This window comes from Oncorhynchus gorbuscha, linkage group LG15 (genome assembly GCF_021184085.1).
Source record: "Oncorhynchus gorbuscha isolate QuinsamMale2020 ecotype Even-year linkage group LG15, OgorEven_v1.0, whole genome shotgun sequence".
In the NCBI taxonomy this organism is placed as follows: domain Eukaryota; kingdom Metazoa; phylum Chordata; class Actinopteri; order Salmoniformes; family Salmonidae; genus Oncorhynchus; species Oncorhynchus gorbuscha.
The window spans coordinates 30,253,182-30,281,067 of record NC_060187.1 but is presented as its reverse complement, the minus strand read 5'-3'; the positions used below and the strand labels follow the sequence as shown (position 1 = coordinate 30,281,067).

The 27,886-nt window shown below is 42.5% G+C and overlaps 1 protein-coding gene across 3 annotated transcripts; it reads left to right on the top strand.

The window, feature by feature from the left end:
* si:ch211-247n2.1 (calcium-activated potassium channel subunit beta-2) lies at positions 1-27,877 on the top strand. 3 transcript variants are annotated; one of them, XM_046302943.1, is made up of 5 exons: positions 1-180; positions 22,031-22,150; positions 22,704-22,874; positions 25,750-25,945; positions 26,441-27,877. In XM_046302943.1, the coding sequence occupies exons 1-5, from the start codon at positions 137-139 to the stop codon at positions 26,723-26,725; spliced, it is 816 nt and encodes a 271-aa protein (XP_046158899.1). In that variant the 5' UTR covers positions 1-136; the 3' UTR covers positions 26,726-27,877. The 3 variants fall into 3 exon arrangements, with proteins under 3 accessions (XP_046158899.1, XP_046158901.1, XP_046158900.1); XM_046302945.1 differs by lacking the exon at positions 1-180 and adding an exon at positions 1,158-1,254; XM_046302944.1 differs by lacking the exon at positions 1-180 and adding an exon at positions 1,180-1,305.
* The last annotated feature ends 9 nt before the right edge of the window (positions 27,878-27,886 follow it).

Genomic DNA, 27,886 nt, shown 5'->3' with positions numbered 1-27,886 from the left:
CCCACTGGCAAATTTGGCTTGGAATAAAATGTGTTACCATGGCTCTTACTAGCGACCTTCCTGCATTAACGTAAGAACTTCCTCTATTTCTTCCCTCTTGGAAAAAACACTGGAGGCCCTGCCAGAGTACAACGCCATGAAACAAGACAGTTACGCAAGACGACATCAAGGGAGAGTGGGGTGAGCTTATGTCTTTCTTTCTCTATCTAGCCTTTCAGCTTTTGAAGAAATGACTACCCATAGACTTTATCTGTGATTGTGGCTCCTGTTCATTAACTTTTGTTCAGTCTAGCTGTCCTATGTTATTACTCTAGATCAGTGCTTAACAAGAGGGTACTAATAGATTCACAATGAGGACAAACATGATGAGGAATGTAGAAGTTACACTGTAACTTCCATTGTGTAATCACAATTTCATTTAGGACTTTTTATATATTTTATTTCACCTTTATTTTAGCAGGGAGTCCCATTGATATTTTGATCTATTTTACAATAGATCATCAATAAGACTGATTTTAGTTGAGTAGACAAAAAACAAGTCGTTTTGAGACTCCAATCACATATACCTGACATACAGCCACTTATGAATCTGGGTTCATGTTGATGTTCAGTTCCAGAACAGTGTCCTTCCTGGAGCACAATTGTACTGTCTCCTGTAACTCACGATTGCATTGGTGTATTTCTAACACTAGGTGGCAGTAGAGGAATGAGTGTAGGCATCCTCACATCATACATGGCACTGTGTTTATGCACCTCACGGTATACCCCGTTCAGTGAGTACAGTAGGAAGTTAGAATGTTTGGGATTGCTTAAATACGCTTGTAATTAGATATATTTTCTAACCTCTCTCTTTTATAATGTATAACTAAATCTACATTTCTGCAGTGAAAAAGTGTTTATTAATATGAAACAGATTCCTGACATAAGATCCCAACTAGAAGTCCAAAATATAAACTTGAAGAGACAATATTCAGACGACATTCATTCTGCCAGATATCCACTCTAAAGACACAGACTCTCTCTCTCTTTCTCACACACACACCAAATAATTTGAAGCATGAGCAAGGGGTAGTCCATTGTGCCTGTCACTCGTATGGCTCTGTAAGGTATGTCAAATATTTTGAGCACACAGGCTTACAACAGGGGTTAGCAGGGCTATGTCACTAATAGCCTACTCCAGAAACTGGCTTCACCAATAGGACATCTGCAGAAAAGTTAAAACAACTGCTGACAGTCTCTCCTGTCCTCAACTTGGTAAGGGATTATCAATAAAAGAAATTTGCGGCAAAATCTGGACGCCTAAAGGTAGGACCTGACAAAGTCTCAGCACCAAAACAAAACACTGTTTCAACTGCCGTCTCCAACTGCTTTGGGGGACTAGATAGATAGATGAAAATTCTCTTAAAACTGTTAATTGAATCACTGATAGATATGTAACTGATTTTCCTTCCATCAGCCCAGAGTTGTATGATGTATTCTTGTTGTTGCTGCTTTTCCATGAATTGGCAATGCCATATTTCATTGTCATTATGTCAGTTTAAATGATTGCTTGAAAGGAGGCAGAGAGAGAGCAAGTATTAATGCCGTTATGTGCATCCATGCAAAATGTTAACAGCCTGGAGATATGAAAGAGCAACTATTTTCCACTTTTTGCCCTCACATTTAGGATTCCTCTTCATCGTTAATTTGACTTAAAGAATACTTTGAAGGTCCCTCCTCTCCTCTGGTCTGCCATTGTCAGACGCTGACTCGACCTCCTGACCCAGAGTGAAGTCACTCGCTGACCTTTAGAATGACAGCGATCCGCCAGGTGCAGCTGTGGCTCTATTTTCAGTCCTCTTATGGTGCTTTCAAGACAACTGGGAACTCGGGAAAAAAACTAGATCTAATCATGACGTCAGTGATCTTCAGGTCGGAGAATTCTAGAAAGATGATTGAGTTTCCGACTTAGAATTCCAAGTTGGATGACCATTCAAAACAATTTTCCCAGTCGGCGCTCTTTTTTTCTGGGTTCACAGTTGTCTTGAATGCACTGAAGTCGGATATTTCTGAGTTCCCAGTTGTTTTAAACATGGTATTACTGCACAGTCTGCCCAGATATCCAGAGTGGCACAGCCCATTAGTTCTTAGTACGCGGGGGAGACGCCAGCACTCTCACCACAGACATCATTAACACTCCAATCTGTCACTCCAGCCGGGGAAATGAATGCTTCAGGCAAATATAGCCTATAGAGGAGGTAATGCCTCCTGCCTGCCTGCCTGCCTCTTACTCTAAACTGATTCTGAATGGATTTGTTCGTCTGGGGTTGGTACTGCAGCTCAATTATATTCAGTCATGTGAAGAGTAAATGATATAAAAATGTAATAAAAGCCTGCTGGTGAATAGATGCAGTAATGGTCAAACTACAACCTCTTTTTTTCAAAGCCAAGTGATCCTTCTCTTAAGGGTTCTTGATAAAAATCCAAAGATGTGATCACTTTTAATGAATAATGATAAATAATACATGCAAGGAAAAACATGTGTTTGCCTGTACGAGAGCAGTCGAAGGAGCGCACCTACACAGCCGGGCTGCTTCATATGTCCCCGATATGCAATACAGCTGTCTGTACTGTCTTCACTGTTACTATTAGGTACAGTTAACTTATCAAATAGCTTAAAAAGGTATGTGTGCCTGTGCCAACTGCACAGCCAGCAGACAGAAATAGCACTCCAGAAACAGTCAATGACATCAATTCAAATCCAATTTGATTTGTCACATGCACCAAATACAACAGGTGTAGACTTCACCGTGAAATGCTTACTTAAGAGCCCTTTCCCAACAACGCAGAGTTAAAAAGTAAGAACAATGTGCTAAATAACAAAAGGAAATAGTAACACAAAATAACAATAACGAGGCGATATACAAGGAGTACTGGTACCGAGTCATTGTGCAGGGTTACGAGGTAGTTGAGGTAATATGTACATGTAGGTAGGGGTAAAAGTGACGAGTCAATCAGGATAGACAATAAACAGAGTAGCGTATGTGAAAAGCGGGAAAGATTGGGAAAGTGTGTCTGTGTGAGTGTGTGTGTATGTGTCATTGTAGTATGTGTGAGTGTATGGGTAGAGTCCAGTGAGTTTGCATAGAGTCAGTGCAAAAGAGTCAGTGCAAAAACAGGGGGTCAATGCAAAGAGTCTGGGTAGCCATCTTATTAACTGTACAGCAGTATTATGGCTTGTGGGTAGAAGCTGTTCAGGAGCCTTTTGATCCCAGACTTGGCCCTCCGATACCGCTTGCAGTGCAGGAGCAGAGAAAGCAGTCTGACTTGGGTGGCTGGAGTGAACATTTTTGGGGGACTTCCTCTGACACCGCCTGGTATAGAGGTCCTGGATGGCAGGGAGCTCGGCCCAGTACGCACTACCCTCTTTAGCGCCTTACGGTCGGTTGCCAAGCAGTTGCCATACCAAGCGGTGATGCAGCCAGTCAAGATGCTCTCAATGGTGCAGCTGTATAACTTTTTGAGGATCTGAGGCCCCATGCCAAATATTTTCTGCCTCTTGAGGGAGGACCATAATGGGTTTTTTCTGATGGGCATAATGTGGGGGGGTGATGAACATGTCCACTATGATAGACACACAGTTTTAGCATATGACAACACCTGTCTGTGCAGTGTGCATTCTGTGTGCCACCTGATGCTCAATGTCTTCTCGGAAAGCCCTGGGTTTTATATATCAAAGCGACAAGTGCTGGTGGGTTATTTGTTGTTCTTGTGTTACACAGAGGGGTGTCTTGGTCTCCTGACAGACCTTTTGGCAAAAAAATAAGTGCATTCTCCACAGTATACACCCTGCACTGTTAAGAGTCAGCTGCCGCCCGCCATGCTGTGGTTTGGCTCTGCTATGAGGGGAATTCCTGTCCAACATGCAGACCATTTGAGTATTTGCCCACAGAGTAGTGCCGCCATGGCCCAATGGTATTACAGAAAGGCACATGTTGCCAGTGACCTTTTTAAAAGAGGTGAACATCTATTTAAAATAACATCAATCACCAATGAAACCCAATAATATCACGCTATCTGATATAGCTTTTGTGAAAGGCTATACATAGTATTGTTAGATACAATCATTCATTCATGCATTCGTTCACACACTCATTCCACAAACCATTCATTCATGCATTCATTCACACACTCATTCCACAAACCATTCATTCATGCATTCATTCACACACTCATTCCACAAACCATTCATTCATGCATTCATTCACACACTCATTCCACAAACCATTCATTCATGCATTCATTCTGCATTTTTCCTGGAATTCTCATTCCACAAACCATTCATTCTGCATTCATTCATGCATTCATTCTGCATTTTTCCTGGAATCTACGGAAGATACTGTGGCATCTTCCCGTAATTGTGATTGCCACTATTTGAGGGATTGGGGTAGTGATTTGAGTGGAACTTTTCTTGGGTAATACAGGGGGAAAAAACTATTTGTGTAAATACTGAACTATATCAAATAGATCTTGTGACAAAAGACAGAGTGGAGTAGATTACTGCTGTGAGCTCAGAGAGGTTATTAATTGGTGGATGGTGCTTTTAATGATAGAGATTCTGAGAGTGGCTGAGTGGGAGGAGAAGTATCTAGGAACAAACCGAAAAAGCAGTTACTTCAAAATAAAAAACTATATACATGGTCATAAAAGAAGAGATGGTGATTAGAAGGTGGAGAGAAGAGATGGGATGGTTTGTTTGTGTTCTACCTGTGTTTAGTATTTACTATAAGTGCTGTATGACTAATGGGAAATAGAGGATGGTATAATTGGCTAATTCCTGAGAGAGACTCAGACAAATTACTGTGAATCGGTCATTACGAACTTCTGACAAGCCAAACAAAAGAGCTGCAGTTCAGAACTAAATCAACCAAACTTTTCCAAGAGACGTATTATTCATGTTGCTAATTTGCTTTAGGGCGCTATAAAAAATGTAAATCGTTCATTCAACCTTTGCCTCCATAGAAAACCAGTTGACAAGGACAGTTGAGACAGAGGCAATTGTGTTTCAGAATGTAGTGGAAATAGTGAGGGATATGAGGCTTTCAGGATGCATATTATTGTCCCAGTCGTGATATAAGGTAATTGTCAGAGTGTCATTACCTTGTTGCTGCAGCGAGGCCTCTGTAAATGGGCCTGACATTAGTGTTATTAACAGCCTGCGGAGTGAATTCCTGCCTTGAGGCAGTGCCTGAGGAACACCACAACATCCACCAATGGACGGCTGCTGCCGTGCGCCACCTCTCTCCACTCACAACAATATTGACAAATACTCAGACTGCATTCACAAGAGTGGTGTGTAAATCTTGTTGCCAATCGCTGTCAAATAATATCCTGGCAGACACTGCATGGGAAGTCCCAGTGGCAGTGTAGCAAGCGGCCATGTTGGATAACTCAACTGACCCCTGACTCTGACTCCCTCTTCCCTCTTCAAATCAAATCAAATCCAATTGTATTTGTCACATACACATGGATAGCAGATGTTAATGCGAGTGTAGCGAAATGCTTGTGCTTCTAGTTCCGACAATGCAGTAATAACCAACGAGTAATCTAACCTAACAATTCCACAACTACTGCCTTATACACACAAGTGTAAAGCGATAAAGAATATGTACATAAAGATATATGAATGAGTGATGGTACGGCATAGGCAAGATGCAGTAGATGGTATCGAGTACAGTATATACATATGAGATGAGTAATGTAGGGTATGTAAACATTATATTAAGTGTCATTGTTTAATGTGCCTAGTGATACATTTTTTAAAATCAATTTCCATTATTAAAGTGAGCTGGAGTTGAGTCAGTATGTTGGCAGCAGCCACTCAATGTTAGTGGTGGCTATTTAACCGTCTGATGGCCTTGAGATAGAAGCTGTTTTTCAATCTCTCGGTCCCTGCTTTGATGCACCTGTACTGACCTCGCCTTCTGCATGATAGCGGGGTGAACAGGCAGTGGCTCGGGTGGTTGTTGTCCTTGATGATCTTTTTGGCCTTCCTGTGACATCGGGTGGTGTAGGTGTCCTGGAGGGCAGGTAGTTTGCCCCCGGTGATGCGTTGTGCAGACCTCACTACCCTCTGGAGAGCCTTACGGTTGTGGGTGGAGCAGTTGCTGTACCAGGCGGTGATACACCCCGACAGGATGCTCTCGATTGTGCATCTGTAGAAGTTTGTGAGTGCTTTTGGTGACAAACCGAATTTCTTCAGCCTCCTGAGGTTGAAGAGGCACTGCTGTGCCTTCTTCACAACGCTGTCTGTGTGAGTGGACCAATTCAGTTTGTCCGTGATGTGTACGCCAAGGAACTTAAAACTTACTACCCTCTCCACTACTGTCCCGTCAATATGGATAGGGGGGTGCTCCCTCTGCTGTTTCTTGAAGTCCACAATCATCTTCTTTGTTTTGTTGACATTGAGTGTGAGGTTACTTTCCTGACACCACACTCCGAGGGCCCTCACCTCCTCCCTGTAGGCCGCCTCGTCATTGTTGGTAATCAAGCCTACCACTGTAGTGTCGTCGGCAAACTTGATGATTGAGTTGGAGGCGTGCATGGCCACACAGTCGTGGGTGAACAGGGAGTACAGGAGAGGGCTCATAACGCACCCTTGTGGGGCCCCAGTGTTGAGGATCAGCGGGGTGGAGATGTTGTTACCTACCCTCACCACCTGGGGGCGGCCCGTCAGGAGGTCCAGCTTTGCACAGGGCGGGGTCGAGACCCAGGGTCAGTGGGCAGTGTGCAGTGTGGTTGCGATTGTGTCGTCTGTGGACCTATTGGGGCGGTAAGAAAATTGGAGTGGGTCTAGGATGTCAGGTAGGGTGGAGGTGATATGGTCCTTGACTAGTCTCTCAAAGCACTTCATGATGACGGAAGTGAGTGCTACGGGGCAGTAGTCGTTTAGCTCAGTTACCTTAGCTTTCTTGGGAACAGGAACAATGGTGTCCCTCTTGAAGCATGTGGGAACAGCAGACTGGGATAAGGATTGATTGAATATGTCCGTAAACACACCAGCCAGCTGGTCTGCGCATGCTCTGAGGACGCGGCTGGGAATGCCGTCTGGGCCTGCAGCCTTGCGAGGGTTAACATGTTTAAATGTTTTACTCACGTCGGCTGCAGTGAAGGAGAGTCCGCAGGTTTTGGTAGCGGGCCGTGTCAGTGGCACTGTTTTGTCCTCAAAGCGAGCAAATAAGTTATTTAGTCTGTCTGGGAGCAAGACATCCTGGTCCGCGACGGGGCTGGTTTTCTATTTGTAATCCGTGATTGACTGTAGACCCTGCCACATACCTCTTGTGTCTGAGCAGTTGAATTGCAACTGTACTTTGTCTCTATACTGACGCTTAGCTTGTTTGATTGCCTTGCGGAGGGAATAGCTACACTGTTTGTATTCGGTCATGTTTCCGGTCACCTTGCCCTGGTTAAAAGCAATGGTTCGGCTTTCAGTTTCCGCAAATGCTGCCATCAATCCACGGTTTCTGGTTTGGGAATGTTTTAATAGCTGCTGTGGGTATGACATCACCGATGCACTTTCTAATGAACTCGCTCACCGAATCAGCGTATTCATCAATGTTGTTGTTGGAACAAAGGTGAGGTACAAGCTGTTTCTATACTCAGGGTAGAGTTAGGGCTACCCTCAGTCTGGCTACACTTCTACTGCATGGTTATGGCTGAAAGCTTGATGAAACAGAACAGACAGGGCTTTACCACGAAGAGCCCGAGTCACCTGAGTGTAATCACCCTCAGACAAATATTTACAATGACCTTGCTTACATTGACCACACTCATTCTTTCAGCAGCTGTGTCTTTCATGATGCATTTATTAATGGAGTGATGGTGCTGTTGAACTGTTCAAAGGTTTCTTTTTTCAATATTTACTCCAACATGTTGACTCCTGTTCCTATTATAGCCAGGTGTGTACAAATGGTCCCAAAAGACCAACCATGATCAATGGGAACCTACTTGTGTTTTAGTCTCATGATGTCACATGATTGTAAATTGGGAGTGATTGTGTACTTTATTCAACATTGAAACAAACAAGGATATGCACTAAAAAATAAAATTAAGTTAACATTATAGAATATAATCTCTGTGAAGAATCACCAAGCCTTGAGCATGGATGGTCCAGGGTATATGGAGAAGTTGCATGTGTTTGTTGTCTTCAACTTTAACAGTGTCCTGTTTGACCCAAATATTTTAGAAAATTTGTTGAACATCTACTGTCTGTGTTATGACATCCTACAGTATGTGATACCCCAAAAATGAAATTAAAATATATGAAGAGTTAATTTGAGCTTTATGTATTCTCCCATAAAAAGCAGAGTCCTCATCGTCTTAAATTAACAACATCCCTTCTAGATATAAACAGATGCTATGTGATGTGATCTTTATTCACTCTGTGTGCCTCATTACAAAAATAGTAGTGTATAAACTTCATTCCAAAAACAACTACATTTCTTACCATGATTTCTTACTATATTAAATGCAAGCAAGCATAAATATTGGCACCGGAGGGGATGGCTAACGTTTTAAGAGCTCCTAACCAATTGTGCCATTTTGTGTTTTTTTTGCATAGTTTGTAACTTATTTTGTACATAATGTTATTGCTATCGCCTCTTATGACCGAAAATAGCTTCTGGATATCAGAACAGCGATTACTCACCTGGAACTGGAAGAAGATTTTTTATTTAATGAGTCTGACGCGAAGGATATAATGTTGCTCCCAGACAAGGCCCAAATCCCTGTCATTCACATGAAGAAAATAAGGAAATACGGGGGGCAAAGATCGGGGAGCCTTGTGAGAATTAGTCGGCGAGTGGGTAACCTGCTTCTACCATCTGTTCTATTAGCCAACGAACTGGATGAGCGCCATTTGAGACTATCCTACCAAGGGGACATTAAAAACTGTAATATCTTACGTTTCACTGAGTCGTGGCTAAATGACGACTCGGATAATATACAGTTGGCTGAGTTTTCCATGCATCGGCCGGACAGAAAAGCTATGTCTGGTAAGACGAAGGGTGGAGGTGTGTGTCTATTTGTCAATAACAGCTGGTGCGTGATGGCTGGTGCGCAATATTTCCGTAGCCATCTATTTGCCACCACAAACCAATGCTTGCACTAAGATCGCACTCAACGAGCTGTATAAGGCCATAAGCAAACAAGAAAATGCTCATCCAGAAGCAGCTTTCCTAGTGGCCAGGGACTTTAATGCAGGCAAACTGAAATCCCTTTACCTAATATCTACCAGCATGTCACATGTGCAGCCAGAGGGAAAACAACTCTTGACCACCTTTCCTCCACACAAAGAGACTGGTGCAAAGCTCTAGAGACCAGTACAAAGCTCTCCCTCGCCCTCCATTTGGAAAATCTGACCATAATTCTATCCTCCTGATTCCTGCTTACAAACAAAAGCTAAAGCAGGAAGTACCAGTGACTCGCTCAATACGGAAGTGGTCAGATGGCGTAGATGCTACGCTACAGGAATACTTTTCTAGCACAGACTGGAATATGTTCCGGGATTTATCCGATGGCATTGAGGAGTTCACCACATCAGTCACCGGCTTCATCAATAAGTGCATCGACGACGTCGTCCCCACAGTGACCATACGTACATATCCCAACCAGAAACATGGATTACAGGCAACATTCGCACCGAACTAAAGGCTAGAGCTGCCGCTTTCAAGGAGCAGGCCACTAATTCGGACACTTGTAAGAAATCCTGTTATGCCCTCAGACGAACCATCAAACAGGCAAAGCGTCAATACAAGACTAAGACTGAATCCTACTACCCACCGGCTCTGACGCTCGTCGGATGTGGTAGGTCTTGCAAACTATTACAGACTACAAAGGGAAACTCAGCTGCAAGCTGCCCAGTGACGCAAGCCTTTTATACTCGCTTCAAGGCAAGCAACACTGAACCATGCATGACTCTCTTTTCTGTATACATCAATGATGTTGCTCTTGCTGTTGGTGATTCTCTGATCCACCTCTACGCAGACAACACCATTCTGTATACTTCTGGCCCCTCCTTGGACACTGTGTTAACTAACCTCCAGACGAGCTTCAATGCCATACAACTCTCCTTCCGTGGCCTCCAACTGCTCTTAAACACAAGTAAAACTAAGTGCTTGCTATTCAATCGATCACTGCCCGCACCTGCTCGCCCTTCCAGCATCACTACTCTGGACGGCTCTGACTTAGAATACGTGGACAACTATAGATACCTGGGTGTCTGGTTAGACTTGTAAACTCTTTTTCCAGACTCACATTAAGCATCTCCAATCCAAAATTAAATCTGCTGCCATGAGTGAAGGACCATCCTACCGATCGTAAAACTGACCATCCTACCGATCCTCGACTTCGGTGATGTCATCTATAACATAGCCTCCAACACTCTACTCAACAAACTGGATGCAGTCTATCACAGTGCCATCCGTTTTGTCACCAAAGCCCCATACACTACCCACCATTGCGACCTGTACACTCTCGTTGTTTGGCCCTCGCTTCATACTCGTCGCCAAACCCACTGGCTACAGGTTATCTACAAGTCTCTGCTAGGTAAAGCCCCGCCTTATCTCAGCTCACTGATCACCATAGCAGCACCCACTCGTAGCACGCGCTCCAGCAGGTATATCTCACTGGTCACCCCCAAAGCCAATTCCTCCTTTGGTCGTCTTTCCTTCCAGTTTTCTGCTGCCCATGACTGGAACGAATTGCAAAAATCTCTGAAGCTGGAGACTCACATCTCCCTCACTAGCTTTAAGCACCAGCTGTCAGAGCAGCTTACAGATCACTGCACCTGTACATAGCCCATCTATCTACCTACCTCATCCCCATACTGGTATCTATTTATTTATTTATTTTGCTCCTTTGCACCCCAGTATCTCTATCTGCACATTCATCTTCTGCCGATCTACCATTCCAGTGTTTAATTGCTATATTGTAATTACTTCGCCACCATGGCCTATTTATTTCCTCAACTTTCCTCATTTGCACTCACTGTATATAGACTTTTTGTTTTCTTTTGTTCTACTGTATTATTGACTGTATGTTTTGTTTATTCCATGTGTAACTCTGTGTTGTTGTATGTGTCGAATTGCTACGCTTTATCTTGGCCAGTTGCAAATGAGAACTTGTTCTCAACTAGCCTACCTGGTTAAATAAAGGTGAAATAATAAATAAATAAATGAGAGCACCAGCTATTCCAGACAACTGCATGATCATGCTCTCCATAGCCAATGGGAGCAAGACCTTTAAACAGGTCAACATTCACAAGGCCTTGGGGCCAGACGGATTACAAGGACGTATACTCAGAGGATGTGTGGAACAACTGGCAAGTGGCTTCACTAACATTTTCAACCTCTTCCTGACCGAGTCTGTAATACCTACATGTTTCAAGCAGACCACCATATTCCCTGTGCCCAAGAAAGCGAAGGTAACCTGCCTAAATGACAACTGCTCCATAGCACTCACTTCGTTAGTCATGAGGTGCTTTGAAAGGCTGGTCATGACTCACATTAACACCATCAACCAGGAAACCCTAGACCAACTCCAATTCGTATACCGCCCCAACGGATCCACAGGTGACACAATCTCAATCTCACTCCACACTATGTGAGAATGCTGTTCATTGACTACAGATCAGCATTCAACACCATAGTGCCCACAAAGCTCATCACTAAGCTAAGGACTCTAGGACTAAACACCTCCCTCTGCAACTGGATCTGGTGATGTAATGGACCGTGTTGAGAGTTTCACGTTCCTTGGTGTCCATATTACCAATACACTATCATCAATCAATCAAATGTATTTATAAAGCCCTTTTTACAACAGCCAATGTCACAAAGTGCTGTACAGAAACCCAGCCTAAAACCCCAAACAGCAAGCAATGCAGATGTAGAAGCATGGTGGCTAGGAAAAACTCCCTATAAAGGCCAGAACCTAGGAAGAAACCTAGAAAGGAACCAGGCTTTGAGGGGTGCCCAGTCCTCTTCTGGCTGTGCCGGGTGGAGATTATAACAGAACATGGCCAAGATGTTCAAACGTTCATCGATGACCAGCAGGGTCAGACAATAATAATCACAGTGGCTGTAGAGGGCGCAACAGGTCAGCACCTCAGGAGTAAATGTCAGTTGGCTTTTCATAGCCGATCATTCCGAGTTAGAGACAGCAGGTGCGGTAGATAGAGAGGCCTAAAAAGCAGGTCCGGAACAAGGTTGCACGCCCAGTGAACAGGTCAGGGTTCCATAGCCGCAGGCAGAACAGTTGAAACTGGAGCAGCAGCATGACCAGGTGGACTGGGGACAGCAAGGTGTCATCAGGCCAGGTAATTTTGAGGCATGGTCCTAGGGCTCAGGTCTTCCGAGAGAAGAGAGAAAGAGAGAGAAGGAGAAAGGGAGAGAAAAAGAGAGATAGAGAATTAGAGGGAGCATACTTAAAGTCACACAGGACACCGGATAAGACAGGAGAAATACTCCAGATATAACAGACTGATCCTAGCCTCCTGACACATAAACTATTGCAGCATAAATACTGGAGGCTGAGACAGGAGGGGTCGGAAGCCACTGTGGCCCTGTCCGATGATACCTCAGGACAGGGACAAACAGGCAGGATATAACCCCACCTGTGCCAAAGCACAGCCTCCACACCACTAGAGGGATATCTTCAACCACCAACCTACTACCCTGAGACAAGGCAGAGTACAGCCAACGAAGATCTCCTCCTCGGCACAAACCCGAGCGGGGTGCCAACCCGGACAGGAAGATCACGTCAGTGACTCAACCCACACAAGTGACACACCCCTCCTAGGAACGACATGGAAGAGCACCAGTAAGCCAGTGACTCAGCCCCCGTTATATGGTTAGAGGCAGAGAATCCCAGTGGAGAGAGGGGAACCAGCCAGGCAGATATAGCAAGGACGGTTCGTCGCTCCTTCACACCCCGGGGCCAGACTACACTCAATCATAGGAGATACTGAAGAGATGAGTCTTTAATAAAGACTTAAAGGTTGAGACTGAGTCTTCGTCTCTCACATGGATAGGCAGACCATTCCATAAAAATGGAGCTCTATAGGAGAAAGCCCTGCCTCCAGCTATTTGCTTATAAATTCTAGGGACAGTAAGGAGGCCTGCGTCTTGTGACCGTAGCGTACGTGTAGGTATGTACAGCAGGACCAAATCAGTAAGATAGGTAGGAGCAAGCCCATGTAATGCTTTGTAGGTTAGCAGTAAAACCTTGAAGTCAACCCTAGCATTAACAGGAAGCCAGTGTAGAGAGGCTAGCACCGGAGTAATATGATCAAATTTGTGGGTTCTAGTCAAGATTCTAGCAGCCGTGTTCAGCACTAACTAAAGTTTATTTAGTTCTTTATCCGGGTAGCCAGAAAGTAGAGCATTGCAGTAGTCTAATCTAGAAGTGACAAAAGCATGGATCAATTTTTCTGCATCATTTTTGGACAGAAAGTTTCTTATTTTTGCAATGTTACAAAGATGGAAAAAAGCTGTCCTTGAGATATTCTCGATACGTTCATCAAAAGAGAGATCAGGGTCACGAGTAATGCTGAGGTCCTTCACAGTTGTTTTTTTTAGATGACTGTACAACCATCAAGATTAATTGTTAGATTTTTTTTTTTTAAATTTATACTTTACTAGGCAAGTCAGTTAAGAACAAATTCTTATTTTCAATGACGGCCTAGGAACATTGGGTTAACTGGCTGTTCAGGGGCAGAACGACAGATTTGTACCATGTCAGCTCGGGGATTTGAACTTGCAACCTTGCGGTTACTAGTAAGACTCTCTAACCACTAGGCTACCCTGCCGCCCCAGAAGTTCTCTTTGTTTCTTGGGACCTAGAACTAGTATCTCTTTTTTGTCGGAGTTTAAAAGTAAAAAAATTGCCGCCATCTACTTCCTTATGTCTGAAACAGTGAGATTGCTAAGGCTAACACCGCCATGTTTAGTTTTGCCCAACCTAGATTGAGGCACAGACACAGTCTCTATGGGGATAGCTGTCACGTTCTGACCATAGTTCTTTTGTGTTTTCCTTGTTTTAGTGTTGGTCAGGACGTGAGCTGGGTGGGCATTCTATGTTTTGTGTGTCTAGGTTTCTGTGTTCGGCATAGTATGGTTCTCAATCAGAGGCAGGTGTTGTTAGTTGTCTCTGATTGAGAATCATACTTACGTAGGCTGGGTTTCATTGTGTTTTTATGGGTGATTGTTTCCGTGTCTGTGTTTTACACCACATGGTACTGTTTTCGGTTTTCGTTATTCACGGTATGTTTATTGTTTTGTATGGAGTGTTCAGTTTATGTGTTTAAATCAATACCATGGACACTTACCACGCCGCATATTGGTCCTCCGATCCTTCTCGCCTTCGTCTGAAGAGGAGGAAAACCATTACAATAGCTGAGCTGATTACACTGACTATGCTAGTGGCAGACTCCACTAAGCTGGCATGGTGGTCCAAACACACCAAGAAAGTCGTTAAGAGGGTCGTTAAGAGACCCCTCCTGAGAGGGCTCCCTCAGGAGACTGAAAGGATTTGGCATGGGTCCCGAGATCCTCAAAAAGTTCTACAGCTGCACATTCGAGAGCATCCTGATCGGTTGCATCACCGCCTGGTATGACAACTGCTTGGCATCCGACCATGAGACGCTACAGAGGGTAGTGCTACTCGCTGTTTATGGTCTATGCATAGTCACTTTACCCCCCCTACACTGTACCCCCACACATTGACTTGGTACCGGTACCCCCTGTATATAGCCTCATTATTGTTATTTAATTGTGTTACTTTTTTACATTTTAGTTTTCATTTCTTACTTAAGTTCATTTAGTAAATATTTTCTTAACTCTATTTTCTTAAAACTGCATTGTTGGTTAAGGGCTTGTAAGTAATCATTTCACGGTAAGGTCTACTACACCTGTAGTATTCGACACGTGAGAAATAAAATTCCATTTGATTTAAATTACTTCTTGTCGCATACTGTAAGTCCTCATGTCATGCTATTAGGTTATGTTTAATGTCTTACAGATTTGTCTCTAATTGAGAATGATTGATATCAAAATAACAGAAGGAATAGAAGGATCGTTTTAAGATGCCTCAGATCAAAAAACACACAATTACAATCATCATCACAAGAAGTAAAGATATGTCCCAATGTACAGACCACAGATAGTACAGAACCTGCCTTTCAAACACACCCCCTCACACAATACTTTGAACTTGACAAATTGGTTATCTGAGAGGGAAAATCCCATACTGGATTCAAGCCATTAGTGTAAGAAAAATGTCAACATTGAGAGAGTAATCTCTTAGTCCAAACTGGCCCCTCGTGCAATAACAGGTAAGCAGACCTACTGTAGTTTAGGTGGACCCAGGGTAATGCTTATTAATATTTAAGCATTGTGGATTTATTTTTATTCGTGAGCACATTAAAGTCTCTCTTTGGGGAAGTTAATGCTTAATTAGAGGCATTTTGCAGGTGCAATGCCTTGGCCAAACTGGAAAGAACTGCAAGGTGACATGGGGCTTTTAGAAATGACAAAAAAAAATCTAAATGCAGAAGGATGAGAGAGAGGGCATGGAGAAACCTCCCTCAATTTCCCAGAAAACAGCTTTATTGAAAGCCATAAAACATTCTCAGGGATCCCCATGTTCGGTTCTTTTGCTTAAATGGTACAAGTCTGGCAGTTGATACACTTTAAATTCACTGCATGACTCATGCACTTTGGAGGCACTTTGAGTTCTGCTGAGGACACTATGGGAGATATGTTTAAGTCTTCAATATTAGCTAAAGGAAAGTAAAGTCCAAAAGGGACATTTGTTGGTGTTCTTCTTTCTTGGTAACAATTTAGTACCTTACTGTGATTGTTTTTAATTAAAATGGTCAAAAATAAACAAATATAGCTTCTTAGCAAGATAAACTTCTCAAGCAATAATTTTGCTAGGACTGTCTGGGAGTGGTTGAGTGGGAAGGGGGAAATTGAAAACTAGCTGTTATTGGCAGAAAAGTTTAGAACTCTGTTTCTTATTGGTCTATTAACCGATGTCACTAGGCAGGCCAAAACTCCATCCCACCACAACAGGTATGAATTTCAGGCGGTCTTTTCAAACAGCTCTCACACTGAAAGAACATTATCATAATTTTCACAATTTCACAATATTATTCCAACCTCAGCATGGAAATATATATAAAATGCAGAAAAATCACATTTTTGACTGTACTGTGCCTTTAAGGTGTTAATTTAAGGACAAATCTGAAAGTCACTGTGTGAGACATAATGGTGTCCAGGGAGTGTTGTTCAGAAAGCTCTGGAGGAGTTTCACCCAGCTGATCTTTCTGAATGAACAACATGGTTTTTCCACATGATCTTAAGGCTTAACAATGGCTAGTATGGCTAGTATGTGCCTGCATGTCAGCACCATCCGCTGTCTTAAAGCACTGTCCTGTTTTAGTGTGACACCCCCCTGAGTCATTGATGGTGGGCTCTGGCTGATGCCTCCTGGTAAGGCCTTTTAAACCAGGGTTGTAAAACACACCTTGGTCATGTGTGTGGTGACACATGTGTTTCCCTATGTGTACCAGACAGCAGAGCTGTTGGCTGCTCTTGTTCCCTCTGCAGCCATCAGCCTCCCCAGATGACCAGATGACCAGCGGTGGATAAAGTTTCCATAATTAAATTCTAATTAGGGTAATAGACCTGAAAAAATGCTCCCATTAAAATATAATTATAATTGCCTGATGATGACAGTAAATGAATAAATGCAGACAGGACTAGGTTTGTTTCATTATTGTGTAAAACTAGTGAAGAGAACATGACGCACCACAAGCATGTAAATTAAACGTAGTACTAGTGTCACAGCTTCTTTCAATTGATCATTCTCTGTAGAACACATTCAAAAATCTGCTTCCCATATTGCATACGTGCACAGACAGACTATAGTGAGACAGACAAGATCATGAGCAATCACATTCCAGTGAAGCCCCCTAGTGTAATTTATCTGTCATATTACCCAGACTCCTGAATTTTCTGTCACTATTTCATGACACGAGGCACAGACTCAAGATAAAGCAACAGTCTGTGATTTCTCACAATCATCTATAGTGTAATTGGTCTACTGTGAACAGAGATGGAGCTATTTCACAGTAGCCAGAAATACTGTCAGCATCTAAGAAGTGAAAGCACAAATAAATAATAGGTTACAATATCGCTTTATCTCTATGTTTTAATCTCATCAACAATGCTGTCCTATGTTTACCTTCCATGATGTCATTAGTTCTATAATTTCATGCAAGATTAGGCATGTAATTATGTGTTAAATATGAGAGGTGAGCAGATCACAGGGTTAATGAAGTCAGCTTTGCTAATGGGAAACTATGGACACAGCTAATTATGCTGCTGAAATACTAGGAGGCAACAGGTTGCCCCTTTAAAACAGGATGCATTGTTTTCTACATTTGCTCTGAGTCAACAGCAGGTATACAACTTGCCTTGTGGGCACACATTGTCAATGTGTATGTTGGTCTCATGTAACTAACCCCTCTTAATGAACAATCCTCCTTTTATAAAGACAGAGGTCATATGCAGGACTGTCCCAAACGCACTGCTAGAACCTCCTGTGTGCCACATCTGTGGGCCTTTGTGACATCCAGGACGTAGTTAGTTGATGATAATAATCTGCAATAATCTGTTCTCATTTCAATGTGTCAGTGTTCCAGAAGGCAGTATTAGCACGTTTCTTGGCTAAAGACACAGTGACACAAAGGTACGCCCCCTGAATCCTATTGAATGTAGAGACTGTAAGGTGACATGTACTGCTTGGTTTGAAAGTTAACAAACCATGAGCATTCCCAAGGTTTGATAAACATGCAATGTCTCTCGATTTCATATTTATATCAAATTCTCATGAAATAAATTACCTCTATTTAAATGTGTTGAATCGTAACAGTCAAAACAATTGATTGATATTGAACATTTGGTCTGGTACAACAAATATGTTTATAATCCACAGTAAAAACTGCACCAATAATCCAGAGGTTGCTAGTACTTTGCAGATGGTTAGAATGCAGGGTGAGGTGTTGTATTTTCTACAAGGTGACTGGAAGGACAAAGTTCCAGCTTAGCAACCATGCTTTTGTGTAATTGGTATTTCCATCGAAAAGGACTCATGAGCACCAACATGTGAAGTTCATAGGAGCCTATCAAATTGGGTGTCAAATGAAAGCTGAGAATCTATGTGTTGGGGAAATGAAGGCATAGATACATGTTTCAACCATTTTCCATCCCAAAAAATGTGACTTGAGTAAAGACTTTGATTTGTGGATAAACAGATGGAAAAGAGGTATTATAAACACCTACCAGAAAGTCTTAAGCGGTACCAGAAATACATCAAAACACAATAATGTTGACATAAAGACCTTTGCCAACTATTATTAGTTTTTTACCTTCTGTACATTTACGAAAGATTGCCTTGTGCCTTTATCTTTAAGATAGTTTAAAATGTCTCTCTCGTGAGGAGGGAGGATAATGAAGGTTCGCAGACATAAGAAGCAATGGTAGACCTACCAATTAGTTATAGTGATTTTACTGATATCAAATTTGTTTATAAATTAAGTCATTAAAACTCGTAATTCCGTTACCAACAATTGGTAACGGAATAACCCCAAAATATGTAATGGAATTACTGCAACTGAATTGGCTACAAAACCACAGTTGGGTCGACCGCTAGTGTCCTCCCTTCTACTGGCACACTGTTATGTTTAGCTGATAACTGTTTTCTTTCTGTTTGTTGTCTGGTGTTCAAACCAAGAGTCTGGACAACCCCTCTCTCTCTCTCTCTCTCTCTCTCGCTCTGCCTTTCTCTTTCACTTTCCGTTTACTGTAACCAGCATCCTCACCCACTGAGCACCGACCGACACCGGACGTCCATGGACGTTGAAAAGTAGTTCAAATTTGGTCAGTCCACCCTGGCCTTGATGTTAACATACCCAGACAGACCAGCCTGGCCCAAATCTGGACCTATCATAGATGCATATTTCACAAGTTTGGATAGCACAGTACAATAGAGTACAGTGAGTAGACGGCAGTAGAGTACAATACAAAATAATACAGCACAATACAGTACAGTGAGTAGAGCACAATAGAGTACAGTCTAAGGCAATACAGTAGTAGAGTATAATACAGTACAATACAGCACAGAAAAGTAGAGAATAGTACAGTACTCTACTGTACTGAACTCTACTCTGAGTTCTAACTCTATTGTACTGCACTGTTGTCTGTCATATTATAATAGATACAGTAGATCTAGCTGGTCTGTCATATTATAATAGATACAGTAGATCTAGCTGGTCTGTCATATTATAATAGATACAGTAGATCTAGCTGGTCTGTCATATTATAATAGATACAGTAGATCTAGCTGGTCTGTCATATTATAATAGAGACAATTTGTGAAACATGAAGAGAATGACATTCATATCTATAATTATTCATATCCATAGGGCGGCAGGTAGACTGGGGGTTAGAAGCATTGGGTCAGTAACCGAAAGGTTGCTGGAGCGAATCCCCAAGCCGACAAGCTAAAAATATGTCATTCTGCCCTTGAGCAAGGCAATTAACCCGAACTGCTCCAGGGTTGCTGTAGATAATGGCTAATCCCATGGCTGTGACCCCACTCTCCGAGGGAGTCTTGAGGGGAGTGGGACATGCAAAAAATACATTTCCATTTCACACCATTTCAGTACAGGTTACCCACTTGTACATACAGTGAAACAAGACTATATACGCACCCCTAATTATTTATTATGGATTTCTGTGTAGTACAGATCAGAGACCCATTATATAATTCTGCTACCATAATTCCGTTACCCTAATTCCATTGCCGGATGTAAATCCACTTCACCTACTGTAGTTCAATAACCTTTTTTTTCTTTTTTAACTCAAGGCGCCATGTCATAGCTGATGACCCATTCTTTCTTCCGACATCTCTGAATCTCACTCAATTCAGAGCAGATATTTAAACATAGTTTTTGGAATAAGTGTTTGCATGAAAACCTGAGGGAGATTTTACTGTAATTCTGTTACTAAAGTTTGCTTCTGCATAGTTCTTCCATTAAATTCGTTTTTGTAAATTTTCTGTGGAAATTGTTAAGTATTTCTTGTGCATAGAGTTCTTTGGTTTGTTCAACTTTGAAATCAATAGTTTGTTTGGCATTCATTTTAAAGTGAAAAGTGAAAAAAACTGAGTCAAACGTAATTCCTTTACTGTGGATTTGGCCTAATCTGAAATAAACGCCCCAGCAGTTACAGCCTACATCCTTTTGAGTCCCCATTTGTTAAATGGTTTATCATCATGTATAAATATTGCAGATTGCTTTATAGTTTACACATTCTGTAAATGTAAGAGTTCTGAGCCAGACAGATGAAGGCGAGAAAGGCGGTGAAAATCTAGCCGTAAGCTCTACAAGGACTTTAGCCCAACCAGCAGGAATCTACACTGTCAATCACCAGTAAAACCTGTCCACTCTTGAGTTAGATCTACCACGTCTGTCTCTGCAGATGTCTGCTCTACTATTTTATAGACATTGGCGATTCCCCCGCAACGTGGCCAAAAAAGGTATCTCAGATTGTTCTGGCAATAGCTTACTTTATGCTTTGGAACAACATACTCTTGAAACACGTACATTTTTCACATTTCATGCACAAAGGGACTCCATCCTTATCTGTGACATCCACCACATTCTCCAGCAGTCTCAGTCCACACTCATTTAATATGGCTTATTAAAACCCCCCTTTCATTGTGAAAATTCACACAACATTGAATTCCCCTGAAACGGTGTGGAAGCAGGGTCGTCGCACATGTCAACAAATCACCCAGCCACGGGAGCACACCTCTGGCAAATACAATTACACGCATCTGAAAACAGAATGCATCACTTTGCATTGGCACATGAACTGTTATCTCTCCTAAAAATGCAGCCAGAGATCCCATGTGTGTGTACATGCATGCTTTGACAGACCCAGAGGACTATGGAGGGGTTAATGAAATATTTACCACAGAGTCTTATCCCATGCCTTTAAGTTACAAGACACACACACACACACACACACACACACACACACACACACACACACACACACACACACACACACACACACACACACACACACACACACACACACACACACACACACACACACACACACACACACACACACACACACACACATTTTTAACATTATCTACATAATGAGTGGATGTTTGTGTAGTCTTTTAAATCTCCTAATCTAAGGCAACCAAAAGGGGCTGGGCAATCTTACTACTTTCCTTACTATGCCGAGCAGTTAGACATTTTCCCTGAAAACACCAGTGCAACTACGTTGCTAGGGGGCTCTCCATCAAGGACAATCAACAGAGGGAAGTTGGGGAGGAGGCACAGGGTAGGGCGGCTTTGAATGCCTCTTGCCTCTTACTGCTGAATAGTCGGAAGGGATCAATGCTGTTGCAGGTCCTCTCTGCCTGGAAACCTCATCATTATTCCACCAGCCGGCCGCTGTAGCTCGGACTATGAATAGTCAATAACAAATGAACGGGCAGGAAATGAAGTGCCAGACGAGTGGGCTTGACGCACACAGGGAGGCGTGTGTGCCATGAACGCTATGCGTGTGCCTCAGGTGCATAAGTGCTGCTGCTGCTCCCGCTCCAACTCTCCACCTCTGTGAACTCCAGCTCTTCAAACAGTCCAAGGATTATTTCTACCTTCACTTATCCCAGTGGGACAGTGATTATCCCAGTGGATGACGAGTGGCTCTGAACTCTGTGGGAAAGTGGCTTTTCCTTTCTGCAGAAGTTGAATGGAATTGATTTAGTCCTTCAGTGAGAAAACTATTGTCACTTGGCTGTGGGTTGTCCTGACCAGGCTCTGTGGGGGTGGCACTGTCAGGACAGGCGTGTGGAGACTGAGGGGCATATGGGTCACTGAGTGTGTGTGTCTGTCCTTTGGAAGGTGGTCTCAGCAACCCTGTGTGACACCCTCTGTGAGTGGTGGCGGGCACAGAGTGTCCTCAGGGAGGATGTTTCTCTGGACAGGAAGTAAAGGAGCTCAGGGATCAGGAGGTGAGAGAAGGTACGGTACCCTTAATATTTTACACAACACAAAGCATCATGGGAACAATGTATGATGCACAAGTGAAAAGTTTATATTTTTGAAAGTCAAATAACAGACAACTTAACTTGTGCACTTAGCTTTCAGCAACAATAATTGTGTATAAAAGGGAAAAGCTAGTCAGTTTGTATTTGTAAAAACAGAAAGTGCTTTCTCGTACAAAAGATCTAAGGGAAAATAACAACTATTACCATACTAGCCTCCGGACATCTCATTATCTATAGGTCTACCAGTCATCAGTATTATTAGTAGCTATGACATTTAGACTATTCACATTATTCATGAGAGAAAATGTATCACATGATCAAAGTGAAAAATGTGGAAGATAATTGATTGAAAGCGTTACATGTTCATGCCTAAGAGAAGAGTTAAATACATACCCATAAAGGGCTATTGATTATGCATTGATATGGCTAAGCCATTTGATTACAATTCTGTAATCACTAACTTGGTGTGGGTGTGTGTGTGTATGTGTGGGCCTGTGTGTGTGTGTGTGTTGTAATGCATGTGTCAGGACTATTTATCAGAAGGTTCGGGAGTATGATGTGCTGGACAAGAGGAAGACAGTGACAGCACTGAAGGCTGGGGAGGACAGAGCTATTCTCCTCGGACTCAGCATGATCCTTTTCTCTGTGATGATGTACTTTGTGCTGGGCATCACCATGGTGCGCTCCTACTCAGACAGGTAATGTGCACTCACTCACCTAGTCACTCACAACGTCCTGATGTTTGTTTTTCCTTTTGTATCGGCTGTTAGATGCTCATCATATGCCATCATGCGTATTATACTTTTGCTATAAGGATAATGGCTCATATGCCATCTGAACTGTTACTGAACCACATCCCTTAGCCAAACTGTGTTAATGTCAGTCAGGCTGTGATGTAAAGTGCATGGGAATCTTCATAATCCCCCTATATTCGCCCCTCCCCAGGAGCTAAAACTCAGGAGCTAAAACTGTGTATTCCAAATGCTGTTGATATGACCAGCCTTTCAAAGCATTTCATGGCTACAGATGTGAGTTATTTGTCATTTAGACAGGTTACCTTGGCATTCTTGGGCACAGGGACTATGGTGGTCTGCTTGAAACACGTAGGTATTACAGGCTGGGTCAGGGAGAGGTTGATAATGTCAGTGAAGCCACTTGCCAGCTGCTCTGCACATGCTCTGAGTATGCGTCCTGACAATCAATCTGGCCCTGCGGCCTTGTGAATGTTAACCACATCAGCTACGGAGAGCATGATCACACAGTCCTACGGAGCAGCTGGTGCTCTCATGCATGTTTCAATGTTGCTAGCCTTGAAGCGAGCATAGAAGGCATTTAGCTCATTTTGGTAGGCTCGCGTCACTGGGCAGCTTGCGGCTGGGTTTCCCTTTGTAATCTGTAATAGTTTGCAAGCCCTGCCACATCCGACGAGCGGCAGATCTATTGTAGTAAGATTTGATCTTAGTCCTTTATTGACGTTTTGCTCCTTTGATGGTTCGTTGGAGGGCGTAGCAAGATTTCGTATAAGTGTCCAGATTAGTGTCCCACTCTCAAGTGAAAATTAAGTAATTCTAAATAGATTACATAGATATTCAAAAGGGACGCATGCTGCTGGATTACTAAGATCCATTTCCAAATATCCGTACATACACTATAAAGCATATTGGGCTATTCAAAAGGTTAAGAGACTTTGGAATTCAGCTAAAGATAATCACTATAATCTGATATCTGCTAGTGTGGTCAATAATTTATCCCCTTTCTACTATTCAACTGATTCACAGTCTGCTTCACATCATGCAGTCCCAACTTCCTACCAAATTCCCCCCTGTTCATTAAATCCAATGTTATTCATTGTGTTGTTGGATACAGTTGTTGTCGATGTTGAACTAATCTTGTGTGGCATCCAAACACCAATATTTGGAAAGGCACCTGGGTAGAGCTACAGTTGAAGTCAGAAGTTTACATACACTTAGGTTGTAGTCATTAAAACTCGTTTTTCAACCACTCCACAAATGTCTTGTTAACAAACTATAGTTTTGGTAAGTCGGTTAGGATTTGTGCATGACACAAGTAATTTCTCCAACAATTGTTTCCAGACATATTATTTCACTTATAATTCACTGTATCACAATTCCAGTGGGTCAGAAGATAACATGCACTAAGTTGACTGTGCCTTTAAACAGCTTGGTAAATTATGTCATGGCTTTAGAAGCTTCTAATAGGCTAATTGACATAATTTGAGCCAATTGGAGGTGTACCTGTGGATGTATTTCAAGGCCTACCTTCAAACACAGTGCCTCTTTGTTTGACATCATGGGAAAATCAAAAGAAATCAGCCAAGACCTCAGAAAAAGAATGTATACCTCCACAAGTCTGGTTCATCCTTGGGAGCAATTTCCAAATTCCTGAAGGTGCCACATTCATCTGTACAAACAAGTATAAACACCATGGGACCACACCGCTGTCATACCGCTCAGGAAGGAGATGCGTTCTGTCTCCTAGAGATGAACGTACTTTGGTGCGAAAAGTGCAAATCAATCCCAGAACAACAGCAAAGGACCTTGTGAAGATGCTGGAGGATACAGGCACAAAAGTATCTATATCCACAGTAAAACGAGTCCTATGTCGACAAAACCTGAAAGGCCGCTCAGCAAGGAAAAAGCCAATAAAACCGCCATAAAAAAAGCCAGACTACGGTGTGCAACTGCACATGGGGACAAGGATTGTACCATTTAGAGAAATGTCATCTGGTCTGATGAAACAAAAATAGAACTGTTTGGCCATAATGACCATCGTTACATTTGGAGGACAAAGGGGGAGGCTTGCAAGCCGAAGAACACCATCCCAACCATGAAGCACGGGGGTGGCAGCATCATATTGTGGGGATGCTTTGCTGCAGGAGGGACTGGTGCACTTCACAAAATATATGGCATCATGAGGAGAGAAAATGATGTGGATATTTTGAAACAACATCTCAAGACATCCGTCAGGAAGTTAAAGCTTGGTCGTAAGTGGGTCTTCCAAATGGACAATGACCCCAAGCATACTTCCAAAGTTGTGGCAAAATGGCTTAAGGACACCAAAGTCATGGTATTGGAGTGGCCATCACAAAGATCGAACCTCAATCCTATAGAAAATGTGTGGGCAGAACTGACTTCTCTGCCACCAGTTACGCACCCCTTACAATCTGACTCAGTTACACCAGCTCTGTCAGGAGGAATAGGCCAAAATTCACCCAACTTATTGTGGGAAGCTTGTGGAAGGCTACCCAAAATGTTAGACCCAAGTTAAACAATTTAAAGACAATGTTACCAAATACTAATTGAGTGTATGTAAAGAAATAAAATCTGAAATAAATCATTCTCTGTACTATTATTCTGACATTTTACATTCTTAAAATAAAGTGGTGATCCCGAACAGACCTAAAACAGAGAATTTTGACTAGGATTAAATGTCAAGAATTGTGAAAAACTGAGTTTATATGTATTTGGCTAAGGTGTATGTAAACTTCCGACTTCAACGGTATATGCAGGTCAGTAACTATTTAATTCTAACCCCTAACCCCATGTCATGTAGTGTGTGGACGGAGGAATCCAGCTGCGCTGTACTCAACTCCACCATCGTGGCGGAGATTAACTGTACCTACAGCTGCGGCTCCGAGTGCTGGAAAAGCTCCAAGTACCCGTGCCTACAGGTGTTTGTCAGTCTCAACACATCTGGGAAGGTTGTCCGACTCTCCCACAACGAGGAAGCACAGGACACCAACCCAAAGGTGAAACAGAGGACATGCTTAAACGTAACATTTCTAATAGTAAGCCTTTATTTCACTGTCCTGTTTCTGCTACAGTAATATATGCCTGGTTTTACAAATTATGTGGTAGCAATGTGCAATCAAATGATTCAACACAAACAGTAAGTACATAATCACTGCTATAAAATATGTATCTACCATGTAATTAGTGTAACAATGAGAAAACAATATGGTTTAATCCAACCTAATTCACTACAAATAAATAACTTTATCACAATGCACCACATGAAAATAATTCTAATTAAGGTAAATGAATGATTCATTGATGATAAATGATTAGGCATGTATTTAATTGTGAATCTGCACAACATTAACTTAAGATGACTCCCCCTCAACACATTACATGAGGAGAGGGGAAATGGAGGAAAAATCCTTGCAGCTGAATAACATTTCTAGAAGTAAAATTTCAAGTCAACTCATCCAAGACTCTTAATGAATCTGTCTTTGTTCTCTTAGTGCTTCTATGTGCCCAAATGTCGGAAGGACTACAACGCGATGCACACCGTAATCATGAACATCTCGGAGCGTCTGAAAACACAGCAGCAGGTGTTGTGTTACACGGACCCAGGTGAACAGCAGGACAGTGCTCTACTGACACGCATCTATGGCCGAGTGGCAGTGTTCCATTCACTCTTCTGGCCCACCTGCACCCTCATAGGTGGAACCATCATCATTGCCATGGTGAAGCTCACCCAGTACCTGTCTATCATGTGTGAACAGGTGGGCAGGATCAAAAGGTGAGCGACAGGGCACATAGGACAGGGGCCAGACTACAGTAGCAGCACAGCACTGGTCTTCATTCGCTCCCTAGGAACTTTATGAAAACTCTTCATGTTCCATTTGCTCTAAAGAGAGCTGAGAGCTGACTGATAGAGTGACAGGGGATCTGGGGGGTTATATTCCTCACATGATTCCTCTGGTTCTTCTGAGGAAAGCAATATGACTGATGTGTGCTTCCGGCAGCTGTGGCAAGGCAAGTGAAACTCAATGACTTTGGGGCACACAGATTTGGTCCTTTATGCACCTATACAAGTGGTACAATCATACAAGGTGATTGCTTTAAAGAAGTGGCCAACAATGGACCTGATCTGCCCTTGAACCCAAGTCAGCTTTGGTGATCCATTCACACCGTGACGACAAGGCAGTGACGACAAGGGAGTTTGACCGAGACAACTGTGTCGAAGCCTTCCCCAAAATACATCCAAACTTGGCTCCTCACGGTACTGGTGTTGGGTAGAGGGTTACACAACCCCAGGCGGCTGGGACAAGTCTGGTCCTCTAAGCAAGCTGTTGACTATCTATGTTGTACTCCTGGGTCTGTAGAGACTTCATTCCAAGCTAACAGTTCAAGATCAACACTTTCTTGAAGTATGGTGTAGCAGCAATCACATATCACAATAGGTATTAGTCACTAGGACACTTAAGTACAATGCAATTTCCCAGGGCAATACAAAATGCCTTAATTTCAGGTCCCAACACTGTGGTAGATTGCTCAGAGTTTCAGAAATTAATTCCACAGGACTTTCTCTGAATGGGGTAAACATACTGTGAGGCCAACTACGTTTTCAGGGCCTGGAGCACAAGCCCATAATGGATGTGAGTCATGGTGTGTTTTACCACAAATATTTACAGAATGATGATTGATTGAACACATTCAGACCAAACTAGATAAAAATGTCAATATTTCATTCTTGGTTCCATAATCACTATTATTAGTTTGTTATTATTTTGCTGTCACAATCATCTCATGTTGTCATCAGCAGTTTATCCATGTCTATAATGTGCTACGCTATTGACTGTTTGACTTGCATTCTTATCAATTAATGCAAACCAATGTAAATGCAATTTTGTCTTGCATTAATAAATTAAAAGGCAAACTCAGCAATTACAGTACTTCACTGG